The sequence below is a fragment of the Micromesistius poutassou genome (genome assembly GCF_964030765.1).
Source record: "Micromesistius poutassou genome assembly, contig: SCAFFOLD_1254, whole genome shotgun sequence".
Lineage (NCBI taxonomy): Eukaryota > Metazoa > Chordata > Actinopteri > Gadiformes > Gadidae > Micromesistius > Micromesistius poutassou.
In genome coordinates, this window is record NW_028177345.1 from 1 (window position 1) to 12,500 (window position 12,500).

The following is a 12,500-nucleotide window of genomic DNA, read 5'->3' on the forward strand; positions in this document are numbered from 1 at the left end:
CTCGGCACAATTGGTCTTAAAACTGAAATAAACCAAATCGATATTGTAGTGGGAGGTGACGGAGTGGGAGGTGATGTGAGTGGAGGTGACGGAGTGGGAGGTGATGTGAGTGGAGGTGATCTGTAGTGGGAGGTGACGGAGTGGAGGTGACGGAGTGGAGGTGACAGAGTGGAGGTGACGGAGTGGGAGGTGACGTGAGTGGAGGTGACGGAGTGGGAGGTGATGTGAGTGGAGGTGACGGAGTGGAAGTGACGGAGTGGAGGTGACGGAGTGGGAGGTGACGGAGTGGAGGTGACGGAGTGGATGTGAGTGGAGGTGACAGTGGGAGGTGACGGAGTCAGAGTTGACGTGAGTGGAGGTGACGTGAGTGGAGGTGACGGAGTGGGAGGTGACGGAGTGGAGGTGACGGAGTGGATGTGAGTGGAGGTGACGGAGTGGAGGTGATGTGAGTGGAGGTGATGTGAGTGGGTGGTGATGTGTAGTGGGTGGTGACGTGAGGGGAGGTGATGTGAGTGGAGGTGACGTGAATGGAGGTGACGGAGTGGGAGGTGATCTGTAGTGGGAGGTGATGGAGTCAGAGTTGACGTGAGTGGAGGTGATCCGCTAACGAGCGTCTCCCCCCCCCCCCCCCCCCCCCCCAGCTGCCGCCACGCCACCATCTCCAAGTTCTTCGGGAACGCGGCCCCCAGCTGCTCGGGGGCGTGTGACTTCTGCCGCCACCCCCAGAAGGTGCGGGCGCAGCTGGAGAAGGCGGCGGCCGGGACGCGCATCGCCGGCGCCCAGAGCCACGCCCCCCCCGGCGCCTTCGGCTTCGACCGCGACCTCTACGCCGGCGGCAGGAAGGGCTACGGCTTCGAGAGGTCGGACGCCGCACGCACGCACGCACATATATACACACATACGCATACACACGCACACACACACACACACACACACACACACACACACACACACACACACACACACACACACACACACACACACACACACACACACACACACACACACACACACGTGTTAGGCTTGATTTGACATACATGTTAGCGCGGGGCTGTGTTAGCGTTGCTAGCTGTGTTAGTGTTGCTAGCTGTGTTAGCGTTAGCCTGTGTTAGCATCGGGCTGTGTTAGCGTGGGGCTATGTTAGCGCGGAGCTGTGTTAGCGTTAGCCTGTGTTAGCATCGGGCTGTGTTAGCGTGGGGCTGTGTTAGCATTAGCATGTGTTAGCGCGGGGCTGTGTTAGCGTTGCTAGCTGTGTTAGCGTGGGGCTGTGTTAGCGTTGCTAGCTGTGTTAGCGTTGCTAGCTGTGTTAGCGTGGGGCTGTGGTAGCGTGGGGCTGTGTTAGCGTTAGCCTGTGTTAGCATCGGGCTATGTTAGCGCGGGGCTGTGTTAGCGCGGGGCTGTGTTAGCGTTGCTAGCTGTGTTAGCGTTGCTAGCTGTGTTAGCGCGGAGCTGTGTTAGCGTTAGCCTGTGTTAGCGTTGCTAGCTGTGTTAGCGTTGCTAGCTGTGTGTGTGTGTGTGTGTCTTCAGGCACGATGAGGAGGGCGAGGACGGAGGCAGCGGCGATGAAGACCCTTCACTGAGGAAGAAGCAGTTTGGCAACCTCTTCAAGAAGCAGATGAACCTGCGCAAGGTGTGTGTGTGTGTGTGTGTGTGTGTGTGTGTGTGTGTGTGTGTGTGTGTGTGTGTGTGTGTGTGTGTGTGTGTGTGTGTGTGTGTGTGTGTGTGTGTGTGTGTGTGTGTGTGTGTGATGTTCTCCATCAGAGCCACACTGGTAGTGTTTGTGTTTGTCTCCACATCTGCCAGACAGGTGTGTGTGTGTGTTGGCAACAACAGTCAGGAACATTTCATTTTGCTCAGTGCTCTCTGGACACACACACACACACACACACACACACACACACACACACACACACACACACACACACACACACACACACACACACACACACACACACACACACACACACACACACACACACACACACACACACACCGTGAAGGCAGTTCAGTGTGCACCATATTTCTATCTTGTGTTTCATTTCTTTCAGGTGTCTGAAGGATCCAAAGAAGCCTTTGCCCCCCCAGGTGAGGTGCCCCCCCCCCCCTATGACCCCTGACCCCCCCCCCCCCCCCCCCCAGGTGAGGTGCCCCACCGTTCAGTGTTGATTGTAACTGTACAGACTCTAGCCTGGTCCCACCAGAATCTCCTCCTTCATTTCATCTGCACACACAGAGTCTGGCCTTTCTCCACTGACAAACGTTAACTCACTTGAACGCGGGCGTCTGTTGGAGTTTAAAACTATTAGATCTGCCCCCCAGTGCCGCTCTGGATCCGCCATAACCAACCGCTGACGTTTGACCACGACTCAAACCAGCGCACGACGACCTCAACCTCAACGTTCTCAGCCACTCCCTCTCTGTTCGCTGATTGGACGGACAAAAAAAATTGGCTGCAAGAAAACCTGTGAAAATATATACATAATAATATATACACCGTAGACCCAGACGTAGAACTGGAGGGGGATGAGAACTGAGCAGGAAGTACGGCGGCGGGCGGAGCCGGGCTGTACAGACGCTGGTGGTCCCTCTGACTCAATCAGTGCTTCGTCCAGGGAGGCTCATGTTGTTGATGTTGTTGTTGTTGTTGTTGTTTCAGACGAGGACTGCCCGCTACGGGACGCCAGCAGCCGGAAGGTTCCACGGCTCACGGTGAAGGTGGGTGCAGGACGGGACGGAGGGCCGGAGGGCGCCACCTGCTGGTGACCCGTGGGACCGCGCCCCCTCTGGGGTCCCACCTCGGAGCTGTGTGGACGCGTTGGACGTTGTTCTGAGATCCAAGCTCATTCTCAACATTTCGATTTATTTGTAATTGATCAAGCCCCTGGTTGTAAGAATGAGATCAGGATTGTCTATAAATGTGTGGTTGATAAATGTGATCACTGTGAAGCGACCCTTCACACACAGAGTCCCTCCTGGATGTTTCATGGTGGTGGTTTTGACCGTCAGGACGTTAACAGAGTTAACAGGAGTTAACAGAGTTAAGAGTTAACAGACGTTAACAAGAGTTAACAGGAGTTAACAGGAGTTAACAGGAGTTAACAAGAGTTAACAAGAGTTAACAAGAGTTAACAGGAGTTAACAGACGTTAACAGACGTTAACAGACGTTAACAGAGTTGACGGAGTTAACGGAGTTAACAGAGTTAAGAGTTAACAGACGTTAACAGAGTTAACAGGAGTTAACAGAGTTAAGAGTTAACAGACGTTAACAGACGTTAACAGAGTTAACAGACGTTAACAGACTTAACAGAGTTAACAGACGTTAACAGACGTTAACAGAGTTAACAGGAGTTAACAGAGTTAACAGAGTTAACAGGAGTTAACAGAGTTAACAGAGTTAACAGAGTTAACAGGAGTTAACAGGAGTTAACAGGAGTTAACAGACGTTAACAGAGTTAACAGAGTTAACAGAGTTAACAGGAGTTAACAGAGTTAACAGAGTTAAGAGTTAACAGACGTTAACAGAGTTAACAGAGTTAACAGACGTTAACAGGAGTTAACAGAGTTAACAGGAGTTAACAGGAGTTAACAGGAGTTAACAGGAGTTAACAGACGTTAACAGAGTTAACAGGAGTTAACAGAGTTAACAGAGTTAACAGACGTTAACAGAGTTAACAGAGTTAACAGACGTTAACAGGAGTTAACAGAGTTAACAGGAGTTAACAGGAGTTAACAGGAGTTAACAGGAGTTAACAGACGTTAACAGAGTTAACAGGAGTTAACAGAGTTAACAGACGTTAACAGAGTTAACAGACGTTAACAGAGTTAACAGAGTTAACAGGAGTTAACAGACGTTAACAGAGTTAACAGACGTTAACAGAGTTAACAGACGTTAACAGAGTTAACAGGAGTTAACAGGAGTTAACAGGAGTTAACAGGAGTTAACAGAGTTAACAGACGTTAACAGGAGTTAACAGAGTTAACAGGAGTTAACAGGAGTTAACAGGAGTTAACAGGAGTTAACAGACGTTAACAGAGTTAACAGGAGTTAACAGAGTTAACAGACGTTAACAGAGTTAACAGACGTTAACAGAGTTAACAGAGTTAACAGGAGTTAACAGGAGTTAACAGGAGTTAACAGAGTTAACAGGTTAACAGAGGTTAACAGGAGTTAACAGAGTTAACAGACGTTAACAGACGTTAACAGAGTTAACAGACGTTAACAGAGTTAACAGAGTTAACAGAGTTAACAGAGTTAACAGGAGTTAACAGGAGTTAACAGACGTTAACAGGAGTTAACAGAGTTAACAGGAGTTAACAGAGGTTAACAGAGTTAACAGACGTTAACAGAGGTTAACAGAGTTAACAGGAGGTTAACAGGAGTTAACAGAGTTAACAGAGGTTAACAGAGTTAACAGACGTTAACAGAGGTTAACAGAGTTAACAGGAGGTTAACAGGAGTTAACAGAGTTAACAGACGTTAACAGGAGTTAACAGGGTTGACGCTGGTTGTGTTCCAGGCCAGGGAGCACTGCCTCGCTCTGCTGCAGGAGGCGCTCTACGGCCACCAGGGGGCGGACAACACCTACAGGTACACACTCACTCACTCACTCACTCACTCACTCACTCACTCACTCACTCACTCACTCACTCACTCACACACTCACACACTCACTCACACACAGAGAAACAAATACAAACAGGATTTAAAGGGGCAGTGTGTGTAATTAAGTGGCTCTTAGTGTAACGGACTTGAAGAGAAATTGAAGACAATATTCCATGAAGATGTGAGAATGGTGTTTTTCTTTAGAATGAGCCCTTATGAGACCATCAGATGGTTGAGTCCTACGACCTCAGCGCCAGGTGACACTAAACCCCAGGGCCCCGCCCCTTTAACCCCTTTAGCTCCGCCCCTCTAACCCTAGCCCCTCCCTCCTCAGCGACGTGGTGTCCCTCTCCGTGGACCTGGAGTACGACGTCTTCAAGAACAGCAAGTCCTCCAACCTCTACAAGGCCGGAGTCCTGAAGAAGGTAACCCCCATGTTGACCTTCTGGGGGGCCCTCATGTTGACCTTCTGAGGGGCCCTCATGTTGACCTTCTGAGGAGCCCCCATGTTGACCTTCTGGGGGCCCTCATGTTGACCTCCTGGGGGCCCTCATGTTGACCTTCTGAGGGGCCCCCATGTTGACCTTCTGAGGGGCCCTCATGTTGACCTTCTGAGGGCCCTCATGTTGACCTTCTGGGGGGCCCTCATGTTGACCTTCTGAGGGCCCCCATGTTGACCTCCTGAGGGCCCTCATGTTGACCTTCTGAGGAGCCCTCATGTTGACCTCCTGGGGGCCCTCATGTTGACCTTCTGAGGGGTCCTCATGTTGACCTTCTGGGGGCCCTCATGTTGACCTCCTGGGGGGCCCTCATGTTGACCTTCCTGGGGGGCCCTCATGTTGACCTCCTGAGGGCCCTCATGTTGACCTCCTGGGGGCCCTCATGTTGACCTTCTGAGGGGCCCCATGTTGACCTTCTGAGGGGCCCTCATGTTGACCTTCTGGGGGCCCCCATGTTGACCTTCCTGGGGGGCCCTCATGTTGACCTCCTGGGGCCCTCATGTTGACCTCCTGAGGGCCCCCATGTTGACCTCCTGGGGGGCCCTCATGTTGACCTTCTGGGGGCCCCCATGTTGACCTTCCTGGGGGGCCCTCATGTTGACCTCCTGGGGCCCTCATGTTGACCTCCTGAGGGCCCCCATGTTGACCTCCTGGGGGGCCCTCATGTTGACCTTCTGAGGGGCCCCCATGTTGACCTTCTGAGGGGCCCCATGTTGACCTTCTGAGGGGCCCTCATGTTGACCTCCTGGGGCCCTCATGTTGACCTTCTGAGGGCGCTGTACGGTCAGGTGACAGACGGAGGTCACATGACCGGCTGCTCCGTGCTGGAGGAGGTCTGTGACTGCGTGGTGAGGCTGGGTGAACCCGGGCGTCCTGATTGGACGATGCACAGCAGGTGTGCAGCCTCACCTGTGGCACAGACAGACAGGCAGACAGACAGACAGACACACACCACAGACACACAACACAGACACACACAGACAGAGACACACACCACAGACACACACACACACCACAGACACAGACACACACCACAGACACACACACAGACAGACAGACAGACAGACAGACAGACAGACAGACAGACAGACAGGTGACAGTGCAGGTGTTCATCACCTGACCCTAACGCTGTCCGTCTCTGGAGGTGTCGGAGCTGAAGAAAGCGGCGGCCATGACGACCGCGACGGGAGGAGGAGAGAAGGAGGAGGGGGGGGGCGGGGCCGCGGGCCGGACCAGCAGCAGTGACTCTGGGGTTTCCATGGCGACGGGCTCCAGACCGGACCAGAAGTTGGACTCCTCCTCCTCCTCCTCCCTCCAGCCTCCTGGGGAGCTGGAGGGCTTCACCACCGCCTCCCAGGTCTACTCTGTAAGACCACCACCACCATCACACCACCACACCACACCCAGACCACCACCACCACCCCCACCACACCACACCCAGACCACCACCAGACCACCACACCAGACCCAGACCACCACCAGACCCAGACCAGACCCCCACCACACCCAGACCACCACCAGACCACCACACCACACCCAGACCCCCACCACACCACCACACCCAGACCATCACCCCCACACCACCACACCCAGACCAGACCCCCACACCACCACACCACCACACCCAGACCAGACCCCCACACCACCACACCCAGACCAGACCCCCACACCACCACACCCAGACCAGACCCCCACCACACCACACCCAGACCCAGACCACCACACCACCCCCACACCACCACACCCAGACCACCACACCACACCACACCCAGACCCCCATCACACCCAGACCACCACCAGACTACACCACACAAGACCCACACTACACTCAGACCACACCAGACCAGACCCCCACCACACAACACTACACCCCACCCTCAACACCCTCACCTCATCCCACCACACTCACCCCAGCCTCAATACACCCACAACAACCTACCACCCCACCACACAGACCCCCCACCCCACCTGAGTGTAGTTTAACTCACATGCCGCCGTGTCTCCCCCCTCCCCCCCCCCCCTCCCCTCCAGCTGAAGCGTAAGCGTGTGGGGGCGGGGCTGCGGGGGGCCTCGGACCCCTTCCAGACGGCCCGGGAGCTGCTGCAGGGCTCGCCCCGGGACCCCGGCGGCGGCGGCGGTGGGGGGGGGGGCTTCTACCCGGACACCTCCGGGGGCCCCGGGGGGCCCGCTGTCCCCGCGGCGTCGTCGTCGGGGGCGACGACGAAGGCGAAGGACCCCGTGGGCGGGGCCAGCCAGGCGGGCCGCGCCCCCAGCAGGAAGCAGATGAAGATGGAGGAGGCGGCCAAGACCAGCCGCAGCATCTCGCTGTACTTCGGGAAGAGGCCCCCGGGGGGGGGGGCGGGGGCGGGGGCCCCGGGGGGGGCGGGGGCCCCGGGGGGGAGCCCTGAGACCGCCGGGGACGTTCCCACGGCAACCGGCGGTCCGCAGGGACCCCCGCCAGAGGCAGACGCCGTTACAGAAATAGACGACGACGAGGGATGGGTTGCCATGGACACCGCCTCCGTCCCCGACGTGGTCCTGATCGAGGACGATGATGAAGACGACGACAAAGACGACGGCGTGACGGAGGGGCGGGACCGGCTCGGGGGGGCGGACAACCCGGACGAGGAGGTGGAGGAGGAGGAGGAGGAGGAGGCTGCAGAGTAAGGCGTCTCCGTGGAAACAGGATGCTTCTGTGATGAGGACCAGTCTGGTGCGGTGGTGCTCTGGGGTTAACCCTTGTTGTCGTTTCTACCCCTCAGTCGGACTCCTCCTGAAGACCAGCCCACCGCGGCCCCCGCTCAGAGGGTAGGTGGTCTCTGTAGCCGTTTCTCAATTCGCGTTCTCGTGCGTACTCGTGTACTCGCGTTCTCGTGTGTACTCGTGTACTCGCGTTCTCGTGCGTACTCGTGTACTTGCGTTCTCGTGTGTACTCGTGTACTCGCGTTCTCGTGTGTACTCGTGTACTTGCGTTCTCGGTAAACGTCATCAGTGGTAGCCCAAGCACTGTTCCAATTCCAAGTACGCGAGTACTGTCGTAAAACCTGTGTGTGTTCTCGATGCGTTCTCGATGAGGCCGTTCTACCGAGGACGCATCGGAGGTGACTCGTGTGGACTTGGGACCGTTAAATATCCCAGGATGCATCAGCGAGTCCGCTGCTGTTCCAGTGTGCAGAGTGCGTACTCGCGTTCTCGGAAGTCTGTCCTTGAAAGTCCGGACTTGCCGAGTACGTACTTCCAAGTCCGCGAGAACGTAGTCCGCGTAGGCAGCGCCACTAAAGGGGGCTCTTATTCTGAAGCCCTGATCACAACGGCCGCGGTCCAGACGCTGAGCGCCGCCCCACTCACCTGACACCCCGCTCCGTCCAGCCCTCAGGTGACGGAGGCGCCGGACGCAGCGAGGCCCCGCCCCCGGCCCCGCCCTCGCCCCTGCCCCCCGCCCAGCGCGGCCGGGCGGAGCCGGAGGCGGCCTGCAGGCGGAGGGTGACCTTCAACCCCCAGGTGGAGGAGAGCCGGCTGGAGGTCAGCGGCGCGGCCCCCCCGCCGGCGACCCTGAAGGAGGTGGCAGACGTGGTGGTCCGCTGCCTGGACCCCTTCTACCAGCAGGGCAGGTTCTCCTCCAAGGTAACATCTGTAACATCAGGGGACGGGTTAACCTAGTGGTGGTTAGTGTCTACGGGGAACGGGTTAACCTAGTGATGGTTAGTGTCTACGGGGAACGGGTTAACCTAGTGATGGTTAGTGTATACGGGGAACGGGTTAACCTAGTGATGGTTAGTGTATACGGGGAACGGGTTAACCTAGTGATGGTTAGTGTATACGGGGAACGGGTTAACCTAGTGATGGTTAGTGTATACGGGGAACGGGTTAACCTAGTGATGGTTAGTGTATACGGGGAACGGGTTAACCTAGTGATGGTTAGTGTCTACGGGGAACGGGTTAACCTAGTGATGGTTAGTGTCTACGGGGAACGGGTTAACCTAGTGATGGTTAGTGTATACGGGGAACGGGTTAACCTAGTGATGGTTAGTGTCTACGGGGAACGGGTTAACCTAGTGATGGTTAGTGTCTACGGGGAACAGGTTAACCTAGTGATGGTTAGTGTATACGGGGAACGGGTTAACCTAGTGATGGTTAGTGTCTACGGGGAACGGGTTAACCTAGTGATGGTTAGTGTCTACGGGGAACGGGTTAACCTAGTGATGGTTAGTGTATACGGGGAACGGGTTAACCTAGTGATGGTTAGTGTATACGGGGAACGGGTTAACCTAGTGATGGTTAGTGTATACGGGGAACGGGTTAACCTAGTGATGGTTAGTGTGTACGGGGAACGGGTTAACCTAGTGATGGTTAGTGTATACGGGGGACGGGTTAACCTAGTGATGGTTAGTGTATACGGGGAACGGGTTAACCTAGTGATGGTTAGTGTATACGGGGAATGGGTTAACCTAGTGATGGTTAGTGCATACAGGGAACGGGTTAACCTAGTGATGGTTAGTGTATACGGGGAACGGGTTAACCTAGTGATGGTTAGTGTGTACGGGGAACGGGTTAACCTAGTGATGGTTAGTGTATACGGGGAACGGGTTAACCTAGTGATGGTTAGTGCATACGGGGAACGGGTTAACCTAGTGATGGTTAGTGTACACGGGGAACGGGTTAACCTAGTGATGGTTAGTGTGTACGGGGAACGGGTTAACCTAGTGATGGTTAGTGTCTACGGGGAACGGGTTAACCTAGTGATGGTTAGTGTATACGGGGAACGGGTTAACCTAGTGATGGTTAGTGCATACGGGGAACGGGTTAACCTAGTGATGGTTAGTGTATACGGGGAATGGGTTAACCTAGTGATGGTTAGTGCATACAGGGAACGGGTTAACCTAGTGATGGTTAGTGTATACGGGGAACGGGTTAACCTAGTGATGGTTAGTGTGTACGGGGAACGGGTTAACCTAGTGATGGTTAGTGTATACGGGGAATGGGTTAACCTAGTGATAGTTAGTGTCTACGGGGAACGGGTTAACCTAGTGATGGTTAGTGTCTACGGGGAACGGGTTAACCTAGTGATGGTTAGTGCTTGGCTCTTGGTTCTATGAACCTCCTCACTGTACCCACAGAGATATATTGCCGTTTCTCTTTCTTCTGACTAACGTTCTTATTGTGCGTCTCTCTGGATCAAAGCGTCTGATAAACGCCCTGTACAGACTGTAGATGTGACGTAAATGAGACCGGACACTCAAGACCTTTTTAGAACGGAGGAGGCGAGGACACAAATGATCGACCGTCAAATGAAACAATGGGTTCTGCCTCTCTGACTGTTAACGGACTGTCTCTGAGTGCTCTGCTGACTCGGGCCTCTTAGATTCTGGCAGCAGTGAATATGAATATGAAGCTCATCCATACATAATGAGAACCTCAGGAAGGTGGTGATTAATGTCATCAGGAAGTCATCAGTCAGCCCGGAGGTTAACGAGCTGCGCTGGTCGTCAGCCCGGTGGTTAACGAGCTGCGCTGGTCGTCAGCCCGGTGGTTAACGAGCTGCGCTGGTCGTCAGCCCGGTGGTTAACGAGCTGCGCTGGTCGTCAGCCCGGAGGTTAACGAGCTGCGCTGGTCGTGGTTAACGAGCTGCGCTGGTCGTGGTTAACGAGCTGCGCTGGTCGTGGTTAACGAGCTGCGCTGGTCAACGAGCTGCGCTGGTCAACGAGCTGCGCTGGTCGTTAACGAGCTGCGCTGGTCGTTAACGAGCTGCGCTGGTCTGTGTTGAAGGAGCTCTTCAAGGCGTTCGCCCGACACCTGTCTCACCTGCTGGCCGAGGGACGGAGCCGAGGGAGGGGCCAAGGTAAGTCCCGCCCATGTGGAATACAACGTCAACACAAAATGTACCCTGATTAATAACTGTTCTAATACTGTGTGTGTGTGTGTGTGTGTGTGTGTGTGTGTGTGTGTGTGTGTGTGCCCCACAGTGAAGGTGGAGGCCAAGGCTCTGATCCGTCAGTTCTTCGGGGCCGTGCCGCGCTGCGAGGCCGCGGCGGACTGGGCCTTCCTCCGGGCCCCCCGGGGGCCCACGTAGCGGCTAGCGCCCGCCCGCTCTTCATCATCATCATCATCATCAGTGCCTCCTCTTCCTCCTGTGACTTGACGAGGGAAGCCCCGCCCCCTCCTCCTCCTCCCGCCGCCACTTCCTGTGGTGCTGCTGCTCGGACACGACCGAACACGGGCATTAGCCAGACGTTAGCAGGAGGTTAGCGGGAGGTTAGCAGGACGTTAGCCAGACGTTAGCCAGATGTTAGCCAGACGTTAGCAGGACGTTAACAGGACATTAGCCAGACGTTAGCAGGACGTTAGCCAGATGTTAGCAGGACATTAGCCAGATGTAAGCAGGATGTTAGCCTGACGTTAGCAGGACATTAGCCAGACATTAGCCAGACGTTAGCAGGATGTTAGCCAGACGTTAGCCAGACGTTAGCAGGATGTTAGCCAGACGTTAGCCTGACGTTAGCAGGCTGTTAGCCAGACGTTAGCAGGATGTTAGCCAGACGTTAGCAGGATGTTAGCCTGACGTTAGCCTGACATTAGCCTGATCTTACCCCACGTTATTAGGACATTAGCCAGACGTTAGCAGGAGGTTAGCGGGAGGTTAGCAGGACGTTAGCCAGATGTTAGCCAGACGTTAGCCGGACATTAGCCAGACGTTAGCAGGACGTTAGCAGGATGTTAGCCAGACGTTAGCAGGACATTAGCCAGACGTTAGCAGGACATTAACCAGACGTTAGCCAGACGTTAGCAGGAGGTTAGCCAGACGTTAGCGGGAGGTTAGCCCGACGTTAGCGGGAGGTTAGCCTGACGTTAGCAGGAGGTTAGCCCGACGTTAGCCCGACATTAGCAGGAGGTTAGCGGGAGGTTAGCCCGACCAGAGGTTGAATGAGGACTAACCCGGAAGGCGGTCGTCTTGCTGCTGGCAGCTGCTGAACCTCTGGAACGTTCTGGAACCGAACGCAACGTAACGTCCAGCAGCTCGTTAGCCTACCTCCATTAAAACCACACAGCGCGTTACCGTCGTTAGAAGCTGTGAGCTCCTCCAGGACCCCGGGGACATTCAGAGACGGGTTCCTGTTGATCATCTCTCCTCTCCTCTCCATGTTGGAAGAGCTTTACTGTTACCATGGGGACCAGCCCTGAGTGCCTGGTTACGGGAGACTTCCTGTCTCCCCCCCCTCCTCCCCCTCCCCTCCCCTCCCTCTCCTCCCCCCCAGTGGTCCATTAAGACGAACGGAAGTCCAACCCTGCGATCCGAAAAGTGCTGTTTTTTTTGTTTGTTTTTTACAATAAAGATCTACCGCTGTGGGAATCGCCTCTTCTGCTTGATTAATTAATGTATTAATTAACGTGGTCCTTT

At 55.0% G+C, this 12,500-nt stretch overlaps 1 protein-coding gene across 1 annotated transcript; it reads left to right on the forward strand.

Annotated features, from left to right (window-relative positions):
* Positions 1 to 641: 641 nt before the first annotated feature.
* On the forward strand, positions 642 to 12,457 carry LOC311376223 (ATP-dependent DNA helicase Q5-like; the record flags this gene model as incomplete). The annotated part of the gene is made up of 13 exons (XM_084491086.1): positions 642 to 860; positions 1,528 to 1,630; positions 2,049 to 2,085; positions 2,657 to 2,715; positions 4,519 to 4,589; positions 4,939 to 5,029; positions 6,249 to 6,470; positions 7,136 to 7,767; positions 7,867 to 7,912; positions 8,474 to 8,728; positions 10,871 to 10,943; positions 11,068 to 11,664; positions 11,741 to 12,457. Coding segments are annotated over 12 exons (1,915 nt in total), but the record flags the coding sequence as incomplete, so codon positions are not given.
* Positions 12,458 to 12,500: the final 43 nt, after the last annotated feature.